Source organism: Gobio gobio (genome assembly GCF_949357685.1).
Source record: "Gobio gobio genome assembly, chromosome: 10".
Taxonomy (NCBI): domain Eukaryota; kingdom Metazoa; phylum Chordata; class Actinopteri; order Cypriniformes; family Gobionidae; genus Gobio; species Gobio gobio.
The window spans coordinates 9,800,778-9,828,131 of record NC_137116.1 but is presented as its reverse complement, the minus strand read 5'-3'; the positions used below and the strand labels follow the sequence as shown (position 1 = coordinate 9,828,131).

Below are 27,354 nucleotides of genomic sequence, written 5' to 3'. Positions count from 1 at the left end.
AGAGCTCCGTGAAGCACGTGACCGCGCGCGCCAGGGAGATGAGAGAGCATGTCGCAACTCCGTTTTTCAACACTCTGGCTTTAACTATGTCATATTAGTGCCAAAACGCTATTTATTGTTTGAATTTCGCATTAAACCTTAAAAACTTAAAGACTTTGTTTAATATCAAAAGCAGGTTTGGCACTTTGGCGTGAGATTAGTTGGGCAGCGTGAGAGCGTGAGACTGAACCTGAAAGCGTGAGTATCACGCCAAATGCGTGAGAGTTGGCAACCCTGCGTGCGTGTGTGTGTGTGTGTGTGTGTGTGTGTGTTTTATGTTTCAAAAGAAGAGATAAAGCAGCGACGTTGCTCATCATTTCCACACAGACTGTTGCTGAAGAAGGACGCATTTGTTGCATTTGTTTTTGTCTGTTGAGATGGATCTTCTGAACCTCATGAGGGGAATCGCTGCTTTTATCGCATTAATCCACTGGACAGCTTCTGACAGCAGCTCTCACAGGATAGTAAGTGACAAGATTATGAAGGTAAATTGATGCCTTAAAGAATCGCAAGTGCAGGGTAAGATTTGTGAAAGTGTACATAAGAATGCAAGCGTAACTTAAATTTGTATGCGCAAGATAAGTTTTGTAAAGGTGTAAATTGCCTTAAGTGTAAGAAAAAATATTTGCAGCATTGTACTGTTATTCGTAAGTGTAATTCATGTATTGTGAAACTGCAGCTTCATGTTAACGCAAAATAAACATGATCTGTATTCTTCTGACTTCCATTTTTTCCGTGCTAAGACTTTTGACATGTTTCTTTCGCCAAGATACGGCCAAAATCATTGCACGACTGTGAACATTGATTTGCAAGCGAAAACATCAGAGTCAGGAACTGCAAACCAGATTGACCGTGTAAAACCAGACTTTGTGTAAAAAATATAAACTGCTGCAAATGTCTAAATGACTTGTTGTGAACGTAGGCAAAAAAGTTCCCGAAAGAAACCGATTTGTACAGTTCCGTCTTTCTTTTAGCTGCGCTTAAAGTTTTGGCACGATTCTCTCACTCGCTCAGTTTTGCGAGCTCGAGGAGGAAGGCGGGTCCACCTTCTTCTGTAGCCAATCAAATGAGCTGCTCGCTGACTCTGGATGTATCCTTATCTGATTGGTTCAATAAACACCCCAGACGCCAGAACACATCTTAATCTTATCATCAAGATAAACTAATATCATGTCATGATGATGATGATGATGATAAGGATACACTGAATATACATTTTCTTTCTTAACACACTAGCTCGGAATGCTGAGCCAAATGAAGATAAAGATGTGTTGATAAAGATGCACCTTGAACGGTGTACAGCTTATTAAGCAACCGTGCTTTATTTATTTATTTATTTATTTATTAACATGTATGTGTGCATTAAAAGTACAATTTCGGCAGTGAGAACGATTCTTAGCCAAATGAAGATTAAAATGTGTTCTGGCGTCTGGGGTGTGCCGCGGATTCCCAAAATGCTTTGCGTTTACCACTGGGAATACGTCATGATGACGACACATTAGCAATCTCTATACATGAATTACACTTACGAATAACAGTAAAATGCTGCAAATATTTTTTTCTTACACTTCAAAGGCAATTTACACCTTTACAAAACTTATCTTGCGCATACACATTTAATTTACGCTTGCAATCTTATGTACACTTTCACAAATCTTACCCTGCACTTGCGATTCTTTAAGATATCAATTTACCTTCATACAAAATCTCATAACAGAAATCATTTAAAAAATCTCTTGATCAGTAATTTATTAAATCATTGATTTCAGGTTGCCACATGTCACCAACAAGGTGGGTAAAAGAACAAACTTTCTTTCTTTATTTCTTTCTTTCCTCAAAATGTGCAAAAATACAAACAATTGTAGCCTATTATTTTTTTAGGGACTGATAAGCCTACAGAATTGCCTGGACATTATCTGAACCCTTCGCCCATACACAGTCTGTCTGCAGAACGGAGTGAATCTCAATCCACTCTCACTATAAGATGGGCCATTAATGTCGACGGTAAGGGACAACACTTCTTACATTTATTTCTATCACTTTAAATCAGTTATTTTTGATTTAGTTCTGTCAGGTTGCCGTACATTTGTACTTCTCTTTTCTTGTTGGTGGACATTCACACACGAATGTTGAAACCCACCTATAATTCAACAAATCCTGGAAATTAAGATTAACTTGATGTATATTAAAGGGTTAGTTCACCCAAAAATGAAAATTCTGTCATTAATTACTCACCCTCATGTCGTTCGAGACCCGTAAGACCTCCGTTCATATTCGGAACACAAATGAAGATATTTTTGTTGAAAGCTGATGGCTGAGAAAGGCTTCAGATAGGCCTCCATTGGCATTCAGTACACTTATACTCCCAAGACCGATAAAAGGCACTTAAAATGTCATTACAAAGTCCATCTCACCACAGTGACTCTACAATAATTTTACGATGCGACGACAATAGTTTTTGTGCGCAAAAAAAAATCAAAATAACACCTTTCTCCAGCTTGTTATTGTCTTCTGTGTGTGCCTCCACGACGCATGCGCGAGAATATGACGTAGCGCCGGCGTTCGGGATTCCATGAAATGCACACTTAAGCCCCATTTTGAGCACTACGACGAGACCTAAAGCACGATCAATGTAGAATCCAACAGCTGAGATACGCGCGCCTTCCTCTGATTGTAAACAAATCACTTCTGGGTCATCTGTCCGAACGCCGGATCTGCGTCATATTCTCGCGCATGCGTCGTGGAGGCACACACGGAAGGCAGTAACAAGTTGGAAAACTGTGTTATTTTGATTTTTTTTGCGCACAAAAACTATTGTCGTCGCATCGTAAGATTATTGTAGAGTCACTGTGGTGAGATGGACTTTGTAACGACGTTTTAAGTGCCTTTTATCCGTCTTGGGAGTGTAAATGTACTGAATGCCAATGGAGGCCTATCTGAAGCCTTTCTCAGCCATCAGCTTTCAACAAAAATATCTTCATTTGTGTTCCGAATATGAACGGAGGTCTTACGGGTCTCGAACGACGTGAGGGTGAGTAATTAATGACAGAATTTTCATTTTTGGGTGAACTAACCCTTTAATAATATCGTCCCCTTGGAATTATAAGGTTCTATCTGACATTTTTGTCAAAATTTTAGAGTTATTCACATATTCTTATTCTGTGACAACATCTTTACATTATGTGATGTTGTTTTTTAAGTTTTTAAGTTTTTTTTTAACTTTTTATTTAGAAAATTAAAAGGTTCTTTCTACACAGTCAAATGGAATGCAAAAACTTTATAGCTCAATATCAGAATGCAGATAGAACCTTATAATTCCAAGGTGGCGATATTACTTAACATTTAACACTAGACGAGATTGTTATCAACTGTATTTTGTGCGAATCAAAGTTTTGCATTATATTTGTTTCGATTTTTGTTTTATTCTGCACAAGATTGTTTCGTTAGTAAAAAGGAACTGAAGCTTGATTGTTGCAGCACTGAATGTTTTCATTATCCGGATAACAGTAGAATGTGTGTTAGAATCTCAGTTTCCATCAGCCTGAGATTCAGTGAGGAGGAAGTGCAGCAAGATAACACTTGACTTCCTGCACTTGACACTTGAGACACACACACATGCACGCACACACACACACATAAGCACACACGCACACATACACGCACACACACGCACGCACGCACGCACACACGCACCACACACACACACACACACGTTGGGTTTTCATGTTTTATGGGGACTTTCCATAATGGTTTTTATACCGTACATACCGTATATTCTATCCCCCTACACTGCCCCTGCCCCTAAACCGGAGACAGGAGACATTCTGCATTTTTACATTTTCAAAAAACATCACTTAGTCTGCTTTATAAGATGTTTTCCTCATGGGGACTAAAAAATGTCCCCACAAGGACGAGGATTTCGGATATTGCCATCTTTGTAGGGACATTTTGTCCCCATAACGTAGGGATTACCAGTCCACACAGACACACACAGACACACACACACACACACACAAATACACACACACTCTCTCACTCTCTCACTCTCTCTCTCTCTCTCTCACACACACACACACACACACACACACACTCATCTGGCATGAACACTTTTAATAATGTATTTGTTGTTTGTGCAAGAAACTCCAGAATGGATCTGTGTTTTTAAAAACAGGAATTACATGATGTTAATGGTGTTTACTCAATCTACTAGACAGAGTTGTACAGTCCAGAGTCCTGCACGGGTCCGATTTTGAAAACCCGCACCCGCCCGTACCCGCAGTGCTTAAACCCGCATCCGACTCGTTTTCCGACAACAGCACTAATTAAAATCCGCACCCGACCCGCTTAAAATAGAACCGACACCCGACCCGCACCCGCAATAAAATCAGTTTAGCTTATCACATTATTGACACGTACAAAAATGTTTTTTTGCCAGCATACAGAAGTTATTACACGACCATTAACACAAGGACAACTTCTGCCGGTAGCTTAACATGGCTTAATGTACTGTTATTAAGAGACCAAACTCAGTAAACATAATACTAATGTACACTATATGTACTATGTACAAAAAATCAGATGAGCCCAGAATATGAACGCAACGCGTATAATTACACGTTAAACGTTTTCCTACCATAGAAAACCATTATAAAAAAAACACTTAACGTGGCTTAATGTAGGCCTACTAAGACAGTGTTATTAAGAGACCAAACTCAGGAAACATAACACAAATACTGTTCGATTGAACTGCGTGTGCTTGGTTTGTTACCACAGTTATCTGCGTGCTTCCTCCACATTTGCGGCTATCTTTTCTTAAACTCCTCATGATCCATCTCGACGACTGCAGTGCAGGCAGAGCGCGCGCGCGGTTGTGATTCTTCTGTGAGGGCACGCGCGCGTCGCGCGGCCACAGATGAACTGATATGGATTTGAAATTATTTTATCAACTTGGAATACAGGCAAGGCATATTTTTGTATTTTTAGGAACACATCTACAATATACATGCATATATTGTTTATATATATATGCCTATATTCGTTTGCACGTGACTGTTTAAAAACCGTGTTTAGACCCGTGTTTCTCCCTTGTCCGACCCGACCCGCACCCGCATCCGACACAGTAGGATGTTTTTCACCCGTTTCAGCAATATTCGCGGGTCACCCGCGGGTACCCGCACACGTGCAGGACTCTGGTACAGTGTAGGCCCTACGTGTGTAAATCCTCTTTGAACGGTGTCTTTTTTAGCCACCATTCACACTCTTACTGGCACATGGATAATATGGACATCACTACATGATAAGGAAGTGTCAAAGTACTATAGATGTGAATACCAGCCTCCGTTTAACTCCTCGGAGATCCGTTACGATGGTCTAGTACAGGTAAATATGCCACGGACACACACTGCATGTTTCACAAGATAACAGGATTGTGTTTTAAATGCTATTGATTTTATTACTCGGGTATTTTAGGAAATAAGTGACTTTAAAGTTAAAACAAGAACAAATATCTGCCAGTGGAAAGGCTTCTGAAGATGATAGCATCATATATGATAGACAGTCCTCAGTCATCACTACAACATCACACTCTGTGTCCTGATCGCACTCTTCTCTTGATTGACAGCTGTGGTTCAGTTTCACGGTGTCAAATGTAACCGTTTGTCCTTCAACCCAACACGACATCACAGCCTATAACCTTCCCACACCACCACTTGGTACAAGCCATACATATACAAAAACTGTCAGAGTAGGTGAGTTGTCCCTTCATTTTCTCTGTTTTATGTGGTGTGATGTTTATTGTTTCATCTCTGTCTTATTAGAATATTACATTAAAACTATAAACTACAAGCTACTGCCCATTGTGTTCCAAGATTCGGTAACACTTTATAATAAGTAAAGTGTAATAATAGTTTATAAGCTGTAGTTAATACATTAATAGACTATACAATTAAGCGTATAAATGCACTTTTTAATAAAGCTCAATTGTATAATTTATCTTATTTCCTGGAAAATAAGTCACAGAGTATGCTGTGGGTTAGTGTTGTAGTCAAGACCACCTAAACCGAGACCAAGTCTAGACCAAGACCAGCGTGTGCCGAGACCAAGACAAGACCAAGGCAGGGCGAGACCGAGACCAGACCAGACCAGCACTCCTTAAATTCATCTAAAAGATCCATATCTACGCTCTGAGAAATGTTTTATATTTAATGAATGAATACAATTAGAATAGTAGCGCTGTTACCAGTCAAATCACTGACAATAAAATTAACGGCACAGAAGTTGCATCTGAATTGGTACAATTTCACCTGCATAAATAATGTTCAGATTAATTTAACATTAAAACATTAACATTATTTAACAGTCACGGAATCATTTATTCAATCGATTTGTTCAAAGCAGCTGATTAATTTAAAAACGAAACATTGCCGAATTAGCAAAGACACAGTTTAAAATTTGTCATTTAATATTAACTTCTTGTCTATTGAACGTTTGTATAAATCAATATAATTTGCAATCACACTTATATTCATGAAAACCACTCTCTTGCTCTTGTGATATTGCTAAATTATATTCTTTGTTATATAAAAAAAAAAAAAAAAAAAAAACGAAATCTCAGAATTTTGTGGGCATTTATATTAATTTTGGGCATTTTTGAGACAATTCTGCATTGATTTTGAACCCGGCAGCACAGTAGCAAAATAAATCCTATTACAAAGAAGTTATTGATTGCATTTTAAGCTGTACGTTTTATATAAAATCACATTACTGATGTTAAATCAGACAATGCACCGGAAATTTAGTGATATCCTTGCTGTTGGGGTCTTGACTGGTCTTGAGTCCTTTAAGTCTGAGACCAAGACAAGACCGAGGAGAAATGCAGTCGAGACCGAGACAAGACCTTCAAAAAATGGTCTTGGTCTCGAGACCGGCCTTAAGTACTACAACACTTCTGTGGGTAAGACTTAAGCTGTTGAGAGAAATAAAAAACCCAGATAAATCGCACTGGTGTGTCAGTCACATTTCATTATTACGTTCAAAAACTTCCACAACAAATCCTTTAAAGGGATAGTTCACCCAAAAATGAAAATTGTCATTATTTACTCACCCTCAAGTTGTTCCAAACCTGTACAAGTTTCTTTGTTCTTGCACAAAAGAAGATATTTTAAAGAATGTTTGTAACAAGAGCAACCATTGACTACCATAGTATTTTTCCCCCTACTATTGTAGTCAATGGTTGCTCTATCTGCTTTGTTACAAACATTCTTTAAAATATCATCTTTTGTGTTCAGCAGAACAAAGAAACTCATACAGATTCAATGCAAAACAATAATGAAAAATTTAAACTGCCGTTGCTCCTCTCTCATTCGGCATGAATCCAAATGTTTCTATATTCGCACTTGGATACTAAACTATTTATTATGGTAACAATCCTTTGTACTTCACTCGTGTCCCAGTCGTAAAAAACAGTATCATTCACATGAGCAAAAAAAAACATTTGGAATAACACAATTGCACCGTGGAGCGGTAGTCACGATTTGGTTGACTGCATTTTTAGTTTGATGATGAATAGGCTATGAAGGTTGGATTTATTCCTTATGCTGCGTTCACACCAAACGCAAATACTGTAGAGCGTCAAAATCGCGTCTACCGCGTCTAGTTGTACGCTTGAACATTTTGAATCCATTTGCGCGTCAAAACGATTTGGCAGACAATAAATTATAGATTCATGACACCAAAGACGAACCACTACAGGACATCAGAGCCAGCGGTAAATGTCAGAAGGACTGGCTGAGGAAAGGCTGCTCTGAGCTCTCGCCGAGGTTAAAGGGTTAGTTCACCCAAAAATGAAAATTCTGTCATTAATTACTCACCCTCATGTCGTTCGACACCCGTAAGACCTCCGTTCATATTCGGAACACAAATGAAGATATTTTAGTTGAAAGCTGATGGCTGAGAAAGGCTTCAGATAGGCCTCCATTGGCATTCAGTACATTTACACTCCCAAGACCCATAAAAGGCACTTAAAACGTCGTTACAAAGTCCATCTCACCACAGTGACTCTACAATAATTTTACAATGCGACTACAATAGTTTTTGTGCGCAAAAAAAAAAATCGAAATAACACCTTTATCCAGCTTGTTCTTGTCTTCCGTGTGTGCCTCCACGACTCATGCGCGAGAATATGACGCAGATCCGGCGTTCGGACACATGACCCAGAAGCAATTTGTTTACAAGCAGAGGAAGACGCGCGTATCTAAGCTGTTGAATTCTACATTGATCGTGCTTTAGATCTCGGCGTAGTTCTCAAAATGGGGCTTAAGTGTGTATTTCATGGATTCCCGAACGCTGGCGCTACGTCATATTTTCGCGCATGCGTCGTGGAGGCATACACAGAAGACAATAACAAGTTGGATAAAGGTGTTATTTTGATTTTTTGCGCACAAAAACTATTGTCGTCGCATCGTAAAATTACTGTAGAGTCACTGTGGTGAGATGGACTTTGTAACGACGTTTTAAGTGCCTTTTATGGGTCTTGGGAGTGTAAATGTACTGAATGCCAATGGAGGCCTATCTGAAGCCTTTCTCAGCCATCAGCTTTCAACTAAAATATCTTAATTTGTGTTCCGAATATGAAAGGAGGTCTTACGGGTGTCGAACGACATGAGGGTGAGTAATTAATGACAGAATTTTCATTTTTGGGTGAACTAACCCTTTAATGAGCGCTGAGTGCCCGGTGATCGCCTGGATCTCACAACTCCAAAAACGGCGCTCTCTTTATAAATAAACCACAGATTTGAGCTTTAAACAACTACATTCTCACCTGAAAAAGTCTTAAAACTACATTTTGTGACACAATAGTAGTATTTTTAAATTATGCAGGGTTTCTCATCACATCACTTTACCACATGACAGCAGCAAGCAGGCTCCTGATTGGTTAACGTGGTGCGAATTGACGGCAAAGTTCAAATTTTCTAACTCGGGCGTCAGACACGAATTCGCTTCAAACGTGTGAATACACAAAAAGCACCATTCGCGCATAACGCGCATATCGCGCAAGACGCGCCACACGTAACACGTCTATCACGCCGCAGGACCTCCAGACGCGCGTCAACGCGCCTTTCCATTGACTTAACATTGAAATCACTCGCTCCTGACGCTCTATTTGCGTTTGGCACCAACAACCATGCCTTTCCCAATCTGACATTCAGTTTGGAGTTCAGGAGATTGTCTTGACCAGGACCACACCCCTAAATGCATTGAAGCAACTGCCATGTGATTGGTTGATTAGATAATTGCATTAATGAGAAATTGAACAGGTGTTCCTAATAATCCTTTAGGTGAGTGTATGTCCTTATTAGAGCAGAAAATATATGTTGTTTTAACAACATAACATCTCATTATTACGGCATAATTGAGTGGGAAAAAAAGTATGTATGTGGCAGCAATGTGTCACCTTTCTTTAGATTAGGTGATGGAAAATGGTATTAATTAAGTGCTTTAAACCAACCTCTATTAGACATTAATTGCATTCATATTCAGTGTTCCATAAAATATTTACACATTAAGCACACACACAAACACATACTCACTCACACACATTTTATAAGGATTTTCCATAGAAATATGGAGTTTTATACTGTACAAACTGTATATTCCTTATTTTAACAACGTGATCTTATTAGTGTTTGTAAGTAATTCATGTTGACATCATTTATTTATTTACTTTAATGTAATTTTCCCATTTTCCTTGACCTAATCTAAAGTGGGAACTATTTGCAGTGAATATGTTGTTAGCATGCATTATGGGATGGAATGAGTGCTCTAGATGTGGTTTCAGACATCAGTCTAAAAATTGTGTGTGTGATCAGTTAGTAAAACAACAGCAGATCTCTCTTCAGAAAGACACTTGATCTGAATTATTTGTGTCTGAAGCACAAGCACTACAGGCTGTCACACACATTTTGTGTTTCGGGGAATGACTGTTCTTCCTGTTTGATTGACTTCCCAGTTGAAAACGACTGGAGAGCTCGCATTCATTCAGTCCTTCATGATGATAAAATAGTGGTGACCTTCATTGCGAGCCATGCGGCGGACGGACACATCATCAAGCTGAGGGACCAAAAACGTCTACTACAAGACACTAAGAAAGAAGGGGTACATTTCTCTTCAACATTACAACACTGCAACCTAAAATAATAAAAAAATATTTAAAATAAATGCACTTGAAAAGCCATACAGCTTAATATATTAAGACTTGTTTTTAGAGAATATATCTTCGATTCTTAGATTCTAAGTATGAACAAATAAAAAAAGGAAAACAAATCTGCTGGTGTAGTAACTTTTTTTCTGCCTGTTCTGTCATTTTTTCATATTTTCTTGTTGGTCCAACAGAGATGCAATGTAGAAGAATGTCGAGTGGAACTGAAATACATGGGTCCCTGTGAAGACCTTAAAATAGAGGTAACTATATCATCAGATCTGATATATAGAAGATGCACAAAACATGCATGACTAAAATAATGCGATAAACTTTCATTTAACAACATAAGATCACTCTACACTCTAAAAATGCTGGGTTGTTTCAACCCATGTTTGGGTCAATTGTGTTTGTCCATATTTTTACCCAAACATGGGTTAAAACATCCCAACATTTGTAGAGTCTAATATACATAACTGATAAAACAAACTTAAGAGAAAACATAATTATTCAAATGAAAAACATGTCGTTAATCAGTTAACAGCTTTTTACTGTAGCATTTTTACAGTTAAAATGCCAAATATTTTTACATCATATAATCTAAAATAATATATGATTAATTAGAATGCATGCAAAGTTCTCTGTCAAGGGAAATCTGCTCAGCTCTAAGACACTTAAATGGCTTGAAACTGAAAGATGTTTAAATCCGTCTTTCCAAATAAGGCACCTTACATAGAAATTGAAACTGCCTCAGAGATTGCTATGAAATGTTTATTTGAAATGATTAGAGTAATTAATTCAAGTGACTGGAAAGTCATGGAAAAATTATAGACAAAATATGCAAGAAGTCTAAGCATGCTAACACATTGTCATTATTGGGGTTATACAAAGTCAGTCAGTATTTTTGTTCTGTTTTTCAGTCCAAATAGCTAGACCTCCTTGAAGTAAGCAAAATACACTATATTGCCAAAAGTTATATTTCGGATTCTTAATCCGTAGGGTTTAATATGGAGTTGGCCCACCCTTTGCAACTCTAACAGCTTCAACTCTTCTGGGAAGTCTTTCCACAAGGTTTTAGGAGTGTGTTTATGGGAATTTTTGACCATTAATGTTGGACGAGAAGGACTGGCTCGCAGTCTCCTCTCTAATTCAACCCTTGGCTCACTCATGTGCATACCTTCTATCTGACTTATTTGTAAGTGTGAACTCGCGAACACCTCCAGGTATAGAGTGGATGGCCGACAAATGAAGGAGTGAGATGCGAAAGCTCTTCTGTCTTCTTTAAACTCTTACTGTCGTGTAACTAGCCTATTTGACATGTGATCACAGAGGGAGCACACAGCTCTGCACTCCTGGTACCCGAGGGGAGAAGGGTGACCAAAGAGGATGTGGGATGTGAGTAACGCTATTGCCCATCATCCACATCCATCACTGTCAAGTGTTATAGAAGGAGCATATACTCCTGCTTCTATACTTCTGGTACCGCGAATAAATGACGATAAAAGGCATGGGAAGCGAGCAGCGGGATTGCCCATCTTCCTTTTTCTGCCCACATAAACTATGAAGGATAGTGAAAATGCTTCTATTCCTAGTGTACTAGAGAGGCACCAGATGACAGAGTGGGATGAGAATAGCGTGAAACACCCAAGCTCTTTGGCTATGGGAGGCACATCAATATCAACTCCATACTCCTAGTAGTGGGACAGGCGCTAGAAAAAGCGATTGCAATCTGTCATATTCACTTTACCTTCATACCACCCATCCTGCACTAGGAAGGTAGAAGAGTGGGATGTGAGAGTGATGAAGCCCAACTCTACACTTGCAACACCCAACGGATATCCATATTACCTCCATAGTGCAAGCTTCTGGAGAGACAAATAAACATTCTCCGCAACCCTACCTGTATGTAGCCCTTCTTCTTAGTAACAGAGAGAACACACTCGGCAGACAGAAATGTGGGTCATGTATGTGAATGCGCTCGCTTTCCATCATTGCTTAAAGGTGTCATATGATGCGATTTCTTGTTTTCCGTTCTCTTTAGTGTGTTATGTAGCTGTTTGTGATAAGAGCTGCAGAGTTACAAAGTCTCAAACCCAAAAAGATGTTCTTTGGAAAAGTTAAGGCTCAGCCACACAGTTTCATAACAGCGCCCAAATGCATACGCAAAGAAAGAAGGCGTAACTTTTATTCTCGCTGTAGTATTGTTGCCGCCATCTCGTGGAGACGGTGTGTTTCTCGTTCCGAAACACATTGCATTAAACAAATACACAAAATAATGTTCTTTTTAGAACCATCATATGACCCCTTTAAAGCATGTGATTACAAGGGAAGCACAATATTTTTAAATCAAAATTGCCATGTAACGCGTGCTTCAGACACTGGCTCACGCAAAGCCTTTTCTAAGAGACCCCAGCGAACTACGAAAGGGAACCTGAATTAACTTGGTGTTTTTTTTTTGTTTTTATGTTAAGATAACACCTCGCTTTCATTACTGTTCGGCTGAATGGGATGAAGATTATTCAGTTGAAGATAAAGTTAACTGTACGAGTGAGTATTGTATAATTCATCTTCTTATTTTACTCATTGCATTGCCTGTTCAAAACATTTATCTGGTTACTCTTAGGATTTTCTGTTCCAGACAGGTGTGGATTGGTCATTGGTGTTGTGTGCGTGCTGGCGCTTCTTTTGGTGCTTCTCTGCTGCTGCATCATCTGTAAGTGAACAATATAATTACTTAAAGGTGTCATGAACTGGCTTTTTTTATTTTTGTATACTGTTGTCTGAGGTCTACTTGTGACGTTTGTGTGGGTTTTACATTCAAAAACATCATAATGAATAAGTAATAGGCTATTTTCTGTCATGGTTTTGAGGCTCTCTCAAGGCACGGTTGGTTTTGATGGGCGTGCTGCACAGAAGACTTGGAAGTAAACACCCACAGCTAGGATTGGATAAGCTTTGCATATTTAATGAGCTTCGGCTCCCACATGAGTAACCGTGAGGCATGGTTTTGAAAGTAAAAATAAAGTTTAACCACTCATTCCTAATATTATAATCCGAAGGAAGCTTATGCAGGGACTGTGTTCTTACACAACCAGGCACAGCACAATGTATTACTCTCTTCGGCATGTTTATAGCTTGGTAGAGCGATCCATTTATCTCCACGAGTCGGTGGGCGGGGCTACAGAAGCAGGCGTACATATTTATCTGTAGAGGCGGCGTTTCTGCATCCTATTACGTCAGTGGTCGACATATTCTGAGAGCTCTCGTTTTCTGGGCCTGGTGTCAATAAAAGCTTTTCTTTGACTAACAAGGACGTTTTCAGCTCTGAAATGTACAGGATATTCTTATATCACAATGAACTTTTATATATCAAAGGCTCAAGGAAAAGTTGATTTCTCAGTTCATCACCCCTTTAAAACCTAATGACTATTACACCTTTATACACAGGTATGAGGAGAACCGGGATTTTCCCCAGAGCCATTCGCCTGCAAAACTGACAGCAAAGCTGACTAAACCAGATTTACACTCACTTAAAGGATTATTAGGAACACCTGTTCAATTTCTCATTAATGTAATTATCTAATCAACCAATCACATGGAAGTTGCTTCAATGCATTTAGGGGTGTGATCCTGGTCAAGACAATCTCCTGAACTCCAAACTGAATGTCAGAATGGGAAAGAAAGGTGATTTAAGAAATTTTGAGCGTGGCATGGTTGTTGGTGCCAGACGGGCCGGTCTGAGTATTTCACAAGCTGCTCAGTTACTGGGATTTTCACACACAATCATTTCTAGGGTTTACAAAGAATGGTGTGAAAAGGGAAAAACATCCAGTATGCGACAGTCCTGTGGGCGAAAATGCCTTGTTGATGCTAGAGGTCAGAGGAGAATGGGCCGACTGATTCAAGCTGATAGAAGAGCAACAAGAGCTTTGACTGAAATAACCACTCGTTACAACCGAGGTATGCAGCAAAGCATTTGTGAAGCCACAACACGCACAACCTTGAGGCGGATGGGCTACAACAGCAGAAGACCCCACCGGGTACCACTCATCTCCACTACAAATAGGAAAAAGAGGCTACAATTTGCACGAGCTCACCAAAATTGGTGAGTTGAAGACTGGAAAAATGTTGCCTGGTCTGATGAGTCTCGATTTCTGTTGAGACATTCAGATGGTAGAGTCGGAATTTGGTGTAAACAGAATGAGAACATGGACCCATCATGTCTTGTTACCACTGTGCAGGCTGGTGGTGGTGGTGTAATGGTGTGGGGGATGTTTTCTTGGCACACTTTAGGCCCCTTAGTGCCAATTGGGCATCGTTTAAATGCCACGGCCTACCTGAGCATTGTTTCTGACCATGTCCATCCCTTTATGACCACCATGTCCCCATCCTCTGATGGCTACTTCCAGCAGGATAATGCACCATGTCACAAAGCTCGAATCAAGCTTGAATCATCACAATGGTGGAGATGGTGGTCCAGTGGGTTAAACCACTGATATGCAGAAGGTTGATGGTTCGATCCCAGCGGTCACCACCAGTGTGTCCTTGAGCAAGGCACTTTACTCCATGTTGCTCCAGGGGGATTGTTCCTGTAATAAGGGCACTGTAAGTCGCTTTGGATAAAAGCGTCTGCCAAATGCATAAATGTAATAAATGTAAATGTAATAATTTCAAATTGGTTTCTTGAATATGACAATGAGTTCACTGTACTAAAATGGCCCCCACAGTCACCAGATCTCAACCCAATAAAGCATCTTTGGAATGTGGTGGAACGGGAGCTTCGTGCCCTGGATGCTATCCTATTAATATGGGCCAACATTTCTAAAGAATGCTTTCAGCACCTTGTTGAATCAATGCCACGTAGAATTAAGGCAGTTCTGAAGGCAAAAGGGGGTCAAACACAGTATTAGTATGGTGTTCCTAATAATCCTTTAGGTGATTTTATGGGTATTTCACCCCAAAATGAAAATTCGATCATCATTTTGTTCCAAAACTGCATGCCTTTCTTTCTTTTGTGAAACACAAAGGTTCTAGTCAGGATACATGGTTATCATTTTCTCTCTAATATTATCAACATTGCAGGTAAAGAAGTTAATAAACAGGGGTGCACAAAACTTTTCAGTGAGTTACTCTGGTGAGTAAGAGGAGATGGTGTTTGGTACTCACCCCGTATGAAGCGTGGTCTTAATCAACGCAGTCTTCCTCACTGTCCTCCTCCATGTCGCCCCCACTGTCCTCTGCTTCAGCTTCCTGCATGGTAGATGATGAAGATGCTGCAGATGCACCTCCCTGTCCTTGGTTGAGCCTCTGATTAGCTGTCTCCATCCACAGCTCCGTCAACAGCTTGCTTTGGGTCAAATGTCTCGGTGGTCTGCTTTGACAGGTGAATGTGTGTCAGGGCTGAGAGACAAGCATGTGACAGACGAGATCTGTACTTGGTTTTTATTATGTTGAGAAGTGAAAATCCCCTCTCACAAGTGGCACTGCTTAAAGGCAGTGTAAGGGACAGCTTAACCACCTTGTTGATGTTGGAGTAAGCATCTGGGTTACTTGTATTTACTATTTGGACCAAGTCATACACAGAAGAGGCTCCCAGGTGTTTTCCTGCCTGCTTTAAGCGTATCCATTCTGTCACAGTGGTGTCTTTGTCAAGTTGCAAGGTGGCCTCATATTTCTTGAGAATGCTGCAAACTGTTTTGTTTCCAAAACTGTGGAGGTCTTACATTTCCTGAGGCCATGTTGAAGGATCAAATACTAAGAAATGATCACATGACTTGAGGGAGTCATATCTGATTTCAAACTCTTCAATTAACCCAGAGTAAGTTTATTTTGTCTCTGTCAGCATCAGCATTCGAAACAGTGTGTGCCCTGTGGCCTTCACCATAAAGCAGAAGTGTGAACTGTCCAATGGCCACCATGAGTTCATCCTTACATTCTCCAATGGTCAGCTTTTCCTTTTGAAACCTAATGGATATGGTCTTCAAAATGTTGCCAATGTCAAGCATGTTTGACAGAAAGCACTGAAAACGCTCTGTGCAGATATGCTGCAAGTCACTGGTTATCACTCGTAGCCAGTTACATTTTAAAGGTCCCATGGCATGGCATTTTTCTATTATTTTATAATGTTTCCTGAGCTGTACTTATATTGTTAGTATGACTTTTACATCATAAAATGTCATAATTTAGAAATAAAAGGCATTTTTTCTATACTGCTGTTTGCCCTGTGGCTGAATGCCCTGTTTCAAGAGGCGTGTCTGCTGTGAGACTTCAGTAAAAACACCCACTGTTGTGATTGGCTGACATCTTTGCATTTTATATGAGCGGAGGGGGCGTGGTTTAACGAGGCACGAGCAGGCACGAGTCTGCCAGGGAGACGGATGGACCTGAGTTCACTTCACATCAGTTCTCAGCATGTCTGAACTGTTTTAGTTACAGCATATACTTTAGGTTATTAGTCTATTTCTAGTCGGAGGGACTGTCACTCATGTCAGAAAGTTTGTAACTTTAGTAAATTATGGATCAGCGCTGACTGGAGACGCGAACCGTTTAGAACGATTCAGTCCGATTTGGTGAACTGATTCGGTTCACTAAAAAGAACTGGTTCAAAAGAAAGATCGTTCGCGAACCGGACATCACTAATGTACCAGAGACGGAGCTCAGCAATCGCTAACAAAGTTATTTATAGTAACTACTGAGTTATGAGAGCGCTGTCAGTCAGCGCGAGTTTATTGTGTTTGTATCTGAGAGTTCTGAATAAACACGAGTCCCAGTCACACCGAGTCCGTCTCTTCATCATTATTCTACCAACTTTGTAACACATGCAAAGTACCATTACAGCTGTCGAGATGAACGAGTTAAAAGTAAGTGTTGATAATAGCATTATTTTTAAAATAAAATAAAAGCGTCAGTGACGCGCGTTGAGTACACAGCGCAAACAAAGACACAACAGCAGTAATCGAATGTAATCCAGTTTATTGTGGGGCTAGGCTGGCTAGCCCGGATATGCTCACCCTTACCCCCCTTCTGCTTAATCTCACGCCGCGTTTGGTGCCTCCGCTGTGGGCCAGATGCAGTACTGTGGGTCGGGGATGTTGAAGGCCAAGCTTCGGCGTGTGTGAGGTTTATCTCTGCTGATGTTGAGCAGAAACTCATGACTGTATGCACATTTTAGAACCGATAGACGCGACGAGGACGTACAAAAACACTGACTCACAAGATATAAAACACGAAAACACCGTTCTGTCTGGAGAGAGAGAGCTGCGTGTGCACGAATAATAAATAATTAGCTACACATCAGAAATCACTGATCACAGATCAGAAGGAACTGAAAAAACACTTCTGTTTTCATTTGTACATCCAAACACTGAGAAACTGCCAGCGTTCACTCGTTCACAAGCAATGATGCAATGATCTCTGGACTCTCGAGCGTTTGCATGGGCGTGCAAGATTCTCTGGGCGGAGGAAAGGGAGGTAACCGCTCCTGCTTGGACGTCAAACCAGGAGACTTCAGGATTGGCTAGTCGGGCCTGTCATTTTCTCAAAGGCAGAGAAAGACAGCCACAACTCGGTTTTACACCGATCAACATTTCTATCCACTTGGGGACAATATTCAGGCTAGGGGAACTCATATTAATGTTGAAAAACCTCATAAAATGAAAATTTCATGCCATGGGACCTTTAATGGCTGGCAATAGTCTTGATATTTTTAACAGTGTTTCATGCCTCCATGCAGACCATCTGATATTATGAAACTTACCCAGTTTCACAAAGTAGATCCCATTTTCTTCACGGAGCTTCTTCAGTGCAGCAGTTTTTTTTGCTCCACCTTTTTGTAAATAAAACTTTTTGTCTCACAGTAAGGAACATTGCGATCAGCTGATTTTGCACAATTCTCCAGTGTGTGTGCGGTGCACAGAATGTGCACAAGGGAGTCTCCAACTGCAGCAAGTCGCCGGAGTTTTGGCACAACGGCGTTGTACATACCGACATTGACAGCAGCCCCGCCTGTGCACACAGCGACCAACTTTGTTGTCTAGTCATCCAAGCCTGTGTCCTGGAAAAGTTTCACAAGTCCGTCTGTTATGGCCTGTGCGCTTCGGTCAGCACCCAATTCAATCAGGCCAATAAAGTCAGAGGTAAACTCTCCGTTGCTGGACACAGTCACAATGTAAACGATTTCCTGCTCAGTTTTTGTGATGTCCTCAGATCCATCAAAAAGCAGCCCCCAAAATTCAGCAGACGGTAACTTGGCTCGTAACTCCCCGGTGATGGTGTGAGCGATGCGCTGCATGATCCGTGTGCCCCTTCACGTGAATGATATGCACCTCCGACATTTACTCCTAGCCGCTTCAGGAAAGGAACATCCTCAAAATAGACATGCGTGTTTAGCTTTATGGAAGGCAAGGAGAAAAATATTAAACAGAGCTTGCCGCTGTTCTTCATTCAGCTTGTCTCGCCATCTGGCAAGTGGGCGACTGGAAATTTCTTCTGGGCTAGCTTGTTTATTCGCAATGGCTTGCGCGACATTCGTGTGCTCCTTGCTCTTTTCATGTTTGTCAAATAAAGGATGGTTGAAATTCTTTGAGCCTTTATAAAACGCACCTGTTTTGTCTGGTAGATGTGGATTTGAGCGTCAAATCTTGCACCACATTTCAGTGCGCTCATTATTAACTTCAAGCCACTGCACATCTTGAAGCCACTTTTCCGAAAAAAAGTATTTTCTTCGGCTCGGGCTCCAGTTGGCTTTTCTTTGTAGGTGGCGAAACGTCAAAAACCCCCCGCCATTTTGGCTTTTCTGACAGTAGTTGACAAGCAACACGTCACGTGTACGGTTAGATGAGAAGATCGGTTAAGTACGCAAAGACGCGTAGTAATACAAGTAGGCCTACGCATTTCTGATTTTTGTCGCGCATGCGTACCAGTTATGTGCACCCGTGTTAATAAAGTCATTACTGCTGTGCTGTTTGGAAATGTGAAAAGTTGAAGCTTCTTGTTAATTTAGCCACTATATCAAATAAATACCCAGGGTTGTGTTTGTTTTCTTCTAAGAGAGTCAAAAAGTGAGCAGATCTAGCCATTTTATGCGGTAACACTGTCCTTACACTAAATGTGATAAACCTCCAGTTTATGCTCGATTTTTCTAGCTGCTGTTTTAAGGGCCCGAGTGTGCTTGTTGTACCACTGTGGTGGACTATTCTCTTTAATCTTCTTTAAGTGCAAAGGAGCAACTGTGTCTAAAGTGCTGGAAAAGAGAGATTAAACTGATCAGGAAGATTATTTATAAAGCAATCTTTAATGGTAGGAAGGATAGTTCTACCATATTTGTTACAAGGAGGCGGCTTTGCAGCCTTGGCTAAATTAAAGCTGCAGTCCGTACTTTTTCCTCTTTGTCGCCATCTCTGTTCGAACTATCTGTACTGAACTAGAGAGCTGACTGAGACGCACACCGAAAGTCCGAAGTCTTTTGGATTTTACAACGGGTGAATCTCCAGTTGTCACTGGTGATTGTCGTTTGAACCTTAATTATTTATTAGTTATTAGTTTAATTATATCAAGTGCTGTGAGAAAAGGCTATAAATCTCCTCCTCCAACATCCTCACACCAATATAGCCTACTAGCCGGGACACCTTCTTTATGTGTACAGATGTGACATAATGACAGTAGATAATGATCTGAGATGTCATCGCTGTGCTGCAGAATTTCAACGGCATCAACATTGATTCCATGTGACAATATTAGATCTAAAGTAGGATTACGACATTGACTGGGTCCTGACACGTGTTGCCTACAACCCCAAATCAGAAAAAGTTGGGACAGTATGGAAAACGCAAATAAAAAAAAGAAGTGTTTTTTAAATGTGTTGCAGGTCTGAATGACAGGAAAGGATGCATATTTACAAATGACATGAAGTTAACCAGACAAAACATGAAATATTTTGTGTTCATATTGTCTGCAATGAAATACAAGTCAAAGTAAATTTAGAAATCACTTCTTTTTTTTATTTGCGTTTTCCATACTGTCCCAACTTTTTCTGATTTGGGGTTTTAATTCCAATTGAGTTTAGAATGTCTCTAAGTGCCAATCCCAATGCATATTTTTCATTATCTACATGGATATTAAAAACACCAAAAATTAGGACTTTATCTGCAGCCAGTACTAACTGATAGAAATTCAGCAAATTCTTTGATAAAGTCTGTATTGTGCTCTGGTGGCCTGTATACAGCAGCCAGCACAAATGTCAAATGGGATTTATCATGTACACTACATAATGTTACATAAAGCACCAAAACTTCTTCTGAGTAATACTGAAGATATTACTATAAATTACAGCAACACCTCCCCTTTTGCCTTTCAGATGAGCCTCATGTTTATAATGGTAATCTTGGGGGTTGGACTCATTTAAAGGGTAACTAAACCCTAAACCAACTTTTTTTAGTTAATGATCTGTAATACTGGGGCTTTATCAATGCTGTTCATTGATTCGAGTAAATGTTTTGACATTTGAGTATAAAGTGTTTTAATTCTATAAAATATGGTGTAAAACCGCCAAAGTGCTGCCCTCTTAAGGTTGAACGGTGGCTACTGCAGTTGAATTTTCCTATTGGACGTTGTGGTACATCGTGACGTAGGATGGTACTTCCAACGTCTCACTATCCGCGCCCCTGGCACGAGCTCACCACGCCCTCAGAAATGTTTCCCCCAATCACATGATGAGAACGGCTTCACTCCAGTATGAACTCTCATGTTACATGAAGTAGAAACATTATGAATGAAACTCACTTGACACTTGCTTTAACATTGTATTGAAGAAAATACGGTTAAATAATGCAGTTGTCAGTACACGTCAGGCTTTTCTTGCGATATTATTGCCGCCCGTCATGTGTTCATACATGAGACGCACTTTCAAACCCTGACACGCAAGTGGTTGCCTCGGTAACGAACAACAACACCGTTACGTGCTGGCGTATATAGTCTAACTTATTTGAGGAAATCCGTTTATAATAGGCTTTTAGGTCTAAACTTATTGATTCAGTTAATTTGAATGAAAATACATCGTATGTATATCAGATATCTGATCTCTTTTTAGTGGCATTCAGTGTAAGGATTTGACTGTTCATAGATTAGGTCAGTTCTCTTGCGCTGCTGCTTCACTAGCATCGTCTGCATCGGGAGTTAACGCAGTTTGAGCAGCGGCTCGCATTGATAAGGCTCCGGGTTTGTGTCTACAGACAATCCACCCTCCTCCACTTCAGGTGAAGGTAGGAGAACGACTGCTCTGTTGCAAACCTGGCGTCACTCCAGTCATTCTCCATCTTTGCGACTCGCGAGTCAGACAGCTGTCAATCAATCCGTCACTGCGGGTCTCAGGTGCACACCCTCCGCTCAGCCCCGCCCTCGGTTCATCCCCTCTGTCTCTGCTGGGCTCTGCCCACTTTTCCAGCATTTTTTAAAAATTGCCAGTGGGTGGAGTTAAGCTCTGAGCAGGGGTTTAGTTACCCTTTAAAGTAATGTAATCGTCAGGTTTTAGCCAGGTTTCTGTCAAACACAGCACATCTAGGTTATAATCTAAATTCATATCATTACAAACAGAGCTTTTGAAGAAAGGGATCTAATATCCAGCAACCCAAGCTTTATCATTTGTTCATCTGTAATATATATATTTTTTTATGGTGGCCGTATCTCCAGATCACAGCTCTTGTGCTCTTCCAGGTCAGGTCCTGCGATGGGTTCGTGGCTCGAAGCGTGGCGCATCCGTGCAAGTGTTGCTGGTGTATCCTGCAGTGGACGGTGTGTTTCAGCGTGCTGTGATGAGCCTAGCTCAACTCCTGCAGAGTCACGGTGGTGTAACTGTCGTCATCGACGTGTGGGACAAAGGAAGTCTAGCCAAACAAGGGCCACTTCGCTGGATCAACACACAGGCCGAACTCGCAGACAGAGTCCTCATCATCCCAGCACCTCAACGCTCTCAGACTGGTACCAAACGCAGCTGTTTTCCTCTCAGCACGTGTGCATTTGGCTCAGATTTTTTGGTGAATTATGGTAAATTACATGCAACCAACCCAATAGTAAATACATGTTCTGAATGAATATTACTTAGAACTTACAGTGCATCAGGAATGTATTCACAGCGCTTCACTTTTTCCCCAAAATTTTTTTTATGTTAAAGTCATAATCCAAAATGGATTAAATTCATTATTTTCCTCAAAATTCTACAAAAATTTTCCATAATGGCAACGTGAAATAAGTTTGTTTGAAATCTTGAAAAGGCCCCCACCATGCTTCACTGTAGGGATGGTATTGGCCAGGTGATGAGCGGTGCCTGGTTTCCTCCAGACACGACGCTTGCCATTCAGGCTAAAGAGTTCAATCTTTGTTTCATCAAACCAGAGAATTTAGTTTCTCGTGGTCTGAGAGTCCTTCAGGTGCCTTTTGGCAAACTCCAGACGGGCTGTCATGTGCCTTTTACTGAGGAGTGGCTTCTGTCTGGCCATTCTACCATACAGGCCTGATTGGTGGAGTGCTGTAGAGATGGTTGTTCTTCTAGAAGGTTCTCCTCTCTCCACAGAGAAACGCTGGAGCTGTGTCAGAGTGACCATCGGGTTCTTGGTCACCTCCCTGACTAAGGCCCTTCTCCCCCGATCGCTCAGTTTGGCCGGGCGGCCAGCTCTCATTCCTGGTGGTTCCAAACGTCTTCCATTTACGGATGATGGAGGGCAGGCCACTGTGCTCACTGGGACCTTCAATGCTTCTGTACCCTTCCCCAGATCTATGCCTCAATATAATCTTGGAGGTCTACAGACAATTCCTTTGACCTCATGGCTTGGTTTGTGCTCTGACATGCACTATTAAATGTGGGACCTTATATAGACAGGTGTGTGCCTTTCCAAATCATGTCCAATCAACTGAATTTACCACAGGTGGACTCCAATCAAGTTGCAGAAACATCTCAAGGATGATCAGTGGAAACAGGATGCACCTGAGCTCAATTTTAAGTGTCATGGCAAAGGCTGTGAATACATATGTACATGTGATTCACATTGTCTTTCAAGTTGTCATTATGGCATATTGTTTGTAGAATTTTGAGGAAAATAATGAATTTAATACATTTTAGAATAAGGCTGTAACATAACACAATGTGGAAAAAGTGAAGCGCTGTGAATACTTCCCGAATGCACTGTATAATGAGACCAACCACCAACACATTAAAATGTGAAGCAGATGAATGAAGGTTTACAGACTAGTTGAAATATAAAACCTGTCAATTACATCAGTAATAAATCATGGGAACGGATTTTCTGAGAATCACCCATTTGTTTGTCTCTCAATATTAGGCAAATATTGATAAACTCCATATATAGAAAAGATACAGAAAGCACTTATTTTTTTCTTTAAATGTTTCTCTTTGCAGACAACCTTAAATCCCTCATTTCTGACATGACCAATGACACCGTTTCAGCTTCGGCCAGCCATCTCTTCACTCTGACCCTCAACCTCGTGTCCAGCGCTGCTCATGACCCACGTGGCCGGGACAAGTTCTGGGTCGTTAACCTGCAGCACGACGAGAAGAGCGTGCAAACTGAGCTCAGAGGCTGTCGGACCTTCCTTCTGCCCCGAGAAGAGGAAAAGCTCCATCAGCAGCTGACGGGCAGAGAGATCCAGAGCCCGGCGCTGATGACCTGCTTCAGCTCCTTCTTCTCTAGAAACGCCCCGGAGCACATGAAGATCAACACTGACTTCCCCACCTGTGCCGAGGCCAACAGCCTGGGCGAAAAAACGTTTCTCTCGTCATAATATGTGCCTTTGTGTTCAGTTTTTATGACGGTCCTTCCAGCAGACTTCAGCTCCAGCTCTGATCAAACTCTTCATGAACACTTCTTCTCTGGTTCAGCTGTGTTTGATTTGGACTGGAGCTGAACTCTGCAGGACTCTGCTAACGTTCACATTAACCCTTAATCGTCCCTCAAGTAGGGTTTACGTTTGAGTCCCTTGGGGTCAGATAGACCCCAAACTTTTACAGAGCGATTGCATAAGGAAATATAATTTTTTTACATGGAAAACTATATATCATTTTTTTTATTTACTTCTCAACTATACATTTATGCTGTGTTTTTTGGGTATTTGGTAGTTTTTTACCTATTTACTGCACAAATACTTCACTATGTCATAAATTGGCTCATTAAAAATGATTTTTTTATGAAAAAATCACTTGAATGATGATCTTAAATAAATATAAATAGTTTTTGGACATTGCTCTGTGTTAGGGATAGAATACCGCCATCTGTAGATTTATGGAAAAACTTTAGGAATTATAGTTAAAGAGAAAGAGAGAGTGCAATGACCACATTATCCACTAGAGGTCCACAGGGAAGTTATGCAAAAGTTAAGCTGCCTTTCATCTTTCTTTTATTTGCCCTTTTCCCTCTCTTTCTCATGATTGTTCCATGTTGCATTTGTGCTCTAGTATTTGTCCTTCATTTATGTATGGAATTTTTTCAGATTTATGGCAGTTTTGTTGATTTTATTTGCCAGTTTCTATAAAAATGCTCTCTGTTGCAGTCACACACATGTGTGTTTGTGTGTGTGTGTGTGTGTGTGTGCGTGTGTGTATGAGACAGAAAGTTCGTTCCACTTTGTGTTTATACTCTAGGACCAGATCTTGATATAAATGTAGACATTTTCAGATTTATACTGGATTTAGTTGATTTTTTTTTTTTACAAACAAAGTGAAAAAAAAGCATTTTTTACATTTTCCCATTCATTGCCAAAATCCAAACAAATGCTCCAGACACCTGTGTTTGTGTGTGTGTGTGTGTGTGTGTGTGTGAGTGAACATGCTTGTTCCATATTGCATTTGTGCTCTAGTATTAGTACTTCATTTATGTATGAAAATCTTTCAGATTTATGGCAGTTTTGTTGATTTTATTTGCCAATTTCAATAAAAATACTCTCTGTTGCAGTCACACCAAATTCACGCCAAATTCTGACTCTACTATCTGAATGTCTCAACAGAAATCGAGACTCATCAGACCAGGCAACATTTTTCCAGTCTTCAACTGTCCAATTTTGGTGAGCTCGTGCAAATTGTAGCCTCTTTTTCCTATTTGTAGTGGAGATGAGTGGTACCCGGTGGGGTCTTCTGCTGTTGTAGCCCATCCGCCTCAAGGTTGTGTGTGTTGTGGCTTCACAAATACTTTGCTGCATACCTCGGTTGTAACGAGTGGTTATTTCAGTCAAAGTTGCTCTTCTATCAGCTTGAATCAGTCGGCCCATTCTCCTCTGACCTCTAGCATCAACAAGGCATTTTCGCCCACAGGACTGCCGCATACTGGATGTTTTTCCCTTTTCACACCATTCTTTGTAAACCCTAGAAATGGTTGTAAGTGAAAATCCCAGTAATTGAGCAGATTGTGAAATACTCAGACCGGCCCGTCTGGCACCAACAACCATGCCACGCTCAAAATTGCTTAAATCACCTTTCTTTCCCATTCTGACATTCAGTTTGGAGTTCAGGAGATTGTCTTGACCAGGACCACACCCCTAAATGCATTGAAGCAACTGCCATGTGATTGGTTGATTAGATAATTGCATTAATGAGAAATTGAACAGGTGTTCCTAATAATCCTTTAGGTGAGTGTATGTTTTCCCCTGTCTCAAATCAAGCCGTCTGACCATGTGGCATCACACGGTCGGACGCCCCTCCCACGATTGTTAATTGACAGCAGCGTTTCAACACAGACCCGCCCTGAGCGAGCTGTCATCAGTCCGCCATTGTTGATACGCTGGAGCAGAATGGCGTCTAAGCGATTGTGGTGTTCTGTTCTTGGGTGTAATAACGAACACAGCAGTCATTTTGATGTTCCTAAATTCGAACCGCTGAAGACGCAGTGGCTGAGTTTTGTTTTCTCAGGGAATATTCCCCCGATCAACGTCAATGCTTTCATGTTTGCGTGAATCATTTCTCACCAGACTGCTTTATAAACGAGGGTCAGTATAAAGCAGGTTTTGCTAAGAAGCTGCTCCTGAAAAAAGGATTGGTACCAACTATTCGTGTTCCTGCTGCACCTCCAGAAGAAGTGAGTGTAACGTTTTATTAACCTTTATATTAATCTTTGCAAATCGCTTGCACGCTTCACTATGAGTGCGGCTAAAGTGTACAGGGTAAGGTACATTACGGCATGCTTTCTATGTATGACGTTCGCAATATAATTCATAATCCCATGTTTATAATCAACAACGCGTTATGGTTATTGTATTATTACAAACTGTGTACGCTGGTGATAAAGTTAACGTGGTAATAATGAACTAACGTATACATGAGTAAACACATAGCATTGGTATCTCACTACGCTACTCTGCCAGTACATACAAAGATAGATCAAAGTGACATTACGTTAACCAACCATTCAGAAACATCTTGTTTGAGCCTTAATTGTCGAACTTTGTTGGGGCCGTCATCTTGTTCCGGGTCCGACTCCGGTTCAAATTGATACGGTTGCTCAGATGTGTCCTCAGAGATTGCTGGCTCCGCCCTCCTACGTACTTCCACTCAATTTTCATTATCCTTCAGTACTATGTCGGGGACTGCTGTATATGCTTAGGTTTTCTCCCAAACAATTTTTACCGGTCCAATCAGCGAACAGAGGGAGTGGCTGAGAGCGATGACATTGATGTCGTGCGCTAGTTTGAGTTGTAGTTCAGTAATGGCGGCGGTGAAAGATGCGAGTGTGTGGCACCGCTGACGAATGTCCAGAAGTTAAAGCCGGAGTGTGGCGAGATCGGTGTGCGTGATTGAGAATGAGACGCACCAGTCTCGAGTCCTCTCATGAGGGAGCACGGAGGCATATAAGGACGAGCGACACCGGTGAAGGACGAGAGAGGACCAGGCCTGGATTTTAAGTTGTGTTTTGTTTGCGTTTTGTTATGTATGTGCGCGGCAGTCGTCCGTGAGGGGCTGCCGCTTTTGCTTTCATTTTGTGTTTATTATTTGATTAAAAGTTGTTAAACGTTCGCCGGTTCCCGCCTCCTTCTTTCCTGAACAAACGAACTCCGTTACACGGAGCAAGAACAATCACTGCTGAGTTTTGTTGGTGGCCATGATGTTGTGGTCCTGGAAAAGTCTT

General features: G+C 40.9%; 2 protein-coding genes across 9 annotated transcripts in view; both read left to right on the top strand.

Moving 5' to 3' along the window:
* rab35b (RAB35, member RAS oncogene family b) overlaps positions 1–27,354 on the top strand; it is a 761,740-nt gene that overhangs the window by 683,718 nt on the left and 50,668 nt on the right. The window lies entirely within an intron of this gene.
* On the top strand, positions 24–27,241 carry il17rb (interleukin 17 receptor B). 8 transcript variants are annotated; one of them, XM_079826272.1, is made up of 12 exons: positions 24–237; positions 367–503; positions 1,809–1,830; positions 1,921–2,043; positions 5,285–5,418; positions 5,660–5,786; positions 10,046–10,191; positions 10,429–10,497; positions 12,706–12,781; positions 12,858–12,947; positions 21,944–22,273; positions 23,643–27,241. In XM_079826272.1, exons 2-12 carry the CDS (start codon positions 417–419, stop codon positions 24,023–24,025), a joined length of 1,587 nt encoding a protein of 528 aa, XP_079682398.1. In that variant the 5' UTR covers positions 24–237; positions 367–416; the 3' UTR covers positions 24,026–27,241. The 8 variants fall into 8 exon arrangements, with proteins under 8 accessions (XP_079682398.1, XP_079682402.1, XP_079682404.1 ...); XM_079826276.1 differs by having other exon boundaries at positions 26–237; positions 21,944–22,207; XM_079826278.1 differs by having other exon boundaries at positions 28–237; positions 12,873–12,947; positions 21,944–22,207.

What these genes read in the sequence shown, in the direction of transcription:
- il17rb (XM_079826272.1), top strand. Translation starts at nt 417, where the DNA reads ATGGATCTTCTGAACCTCATGAGGGGAATCGCTGCTTTTATCGCATTA. An exon ending in ACAGCAGCTCTCACAGGATA is followed by an intron (nt 504 to 1,808) that starts GTAAGTGACAAG and finishes CATTGATTTCAG; the next exon opens with GTTGCCACATGTCACCAACA. An exon ending in AGATAAAGTTAACTGTACGA is followed by an intron (nt 12,782 to 12,857) that starts GTGAGTATTGTA and finishes GGTTACTCTTAG; the next exon opens with GATTTTCTGTTCCAGACAGG.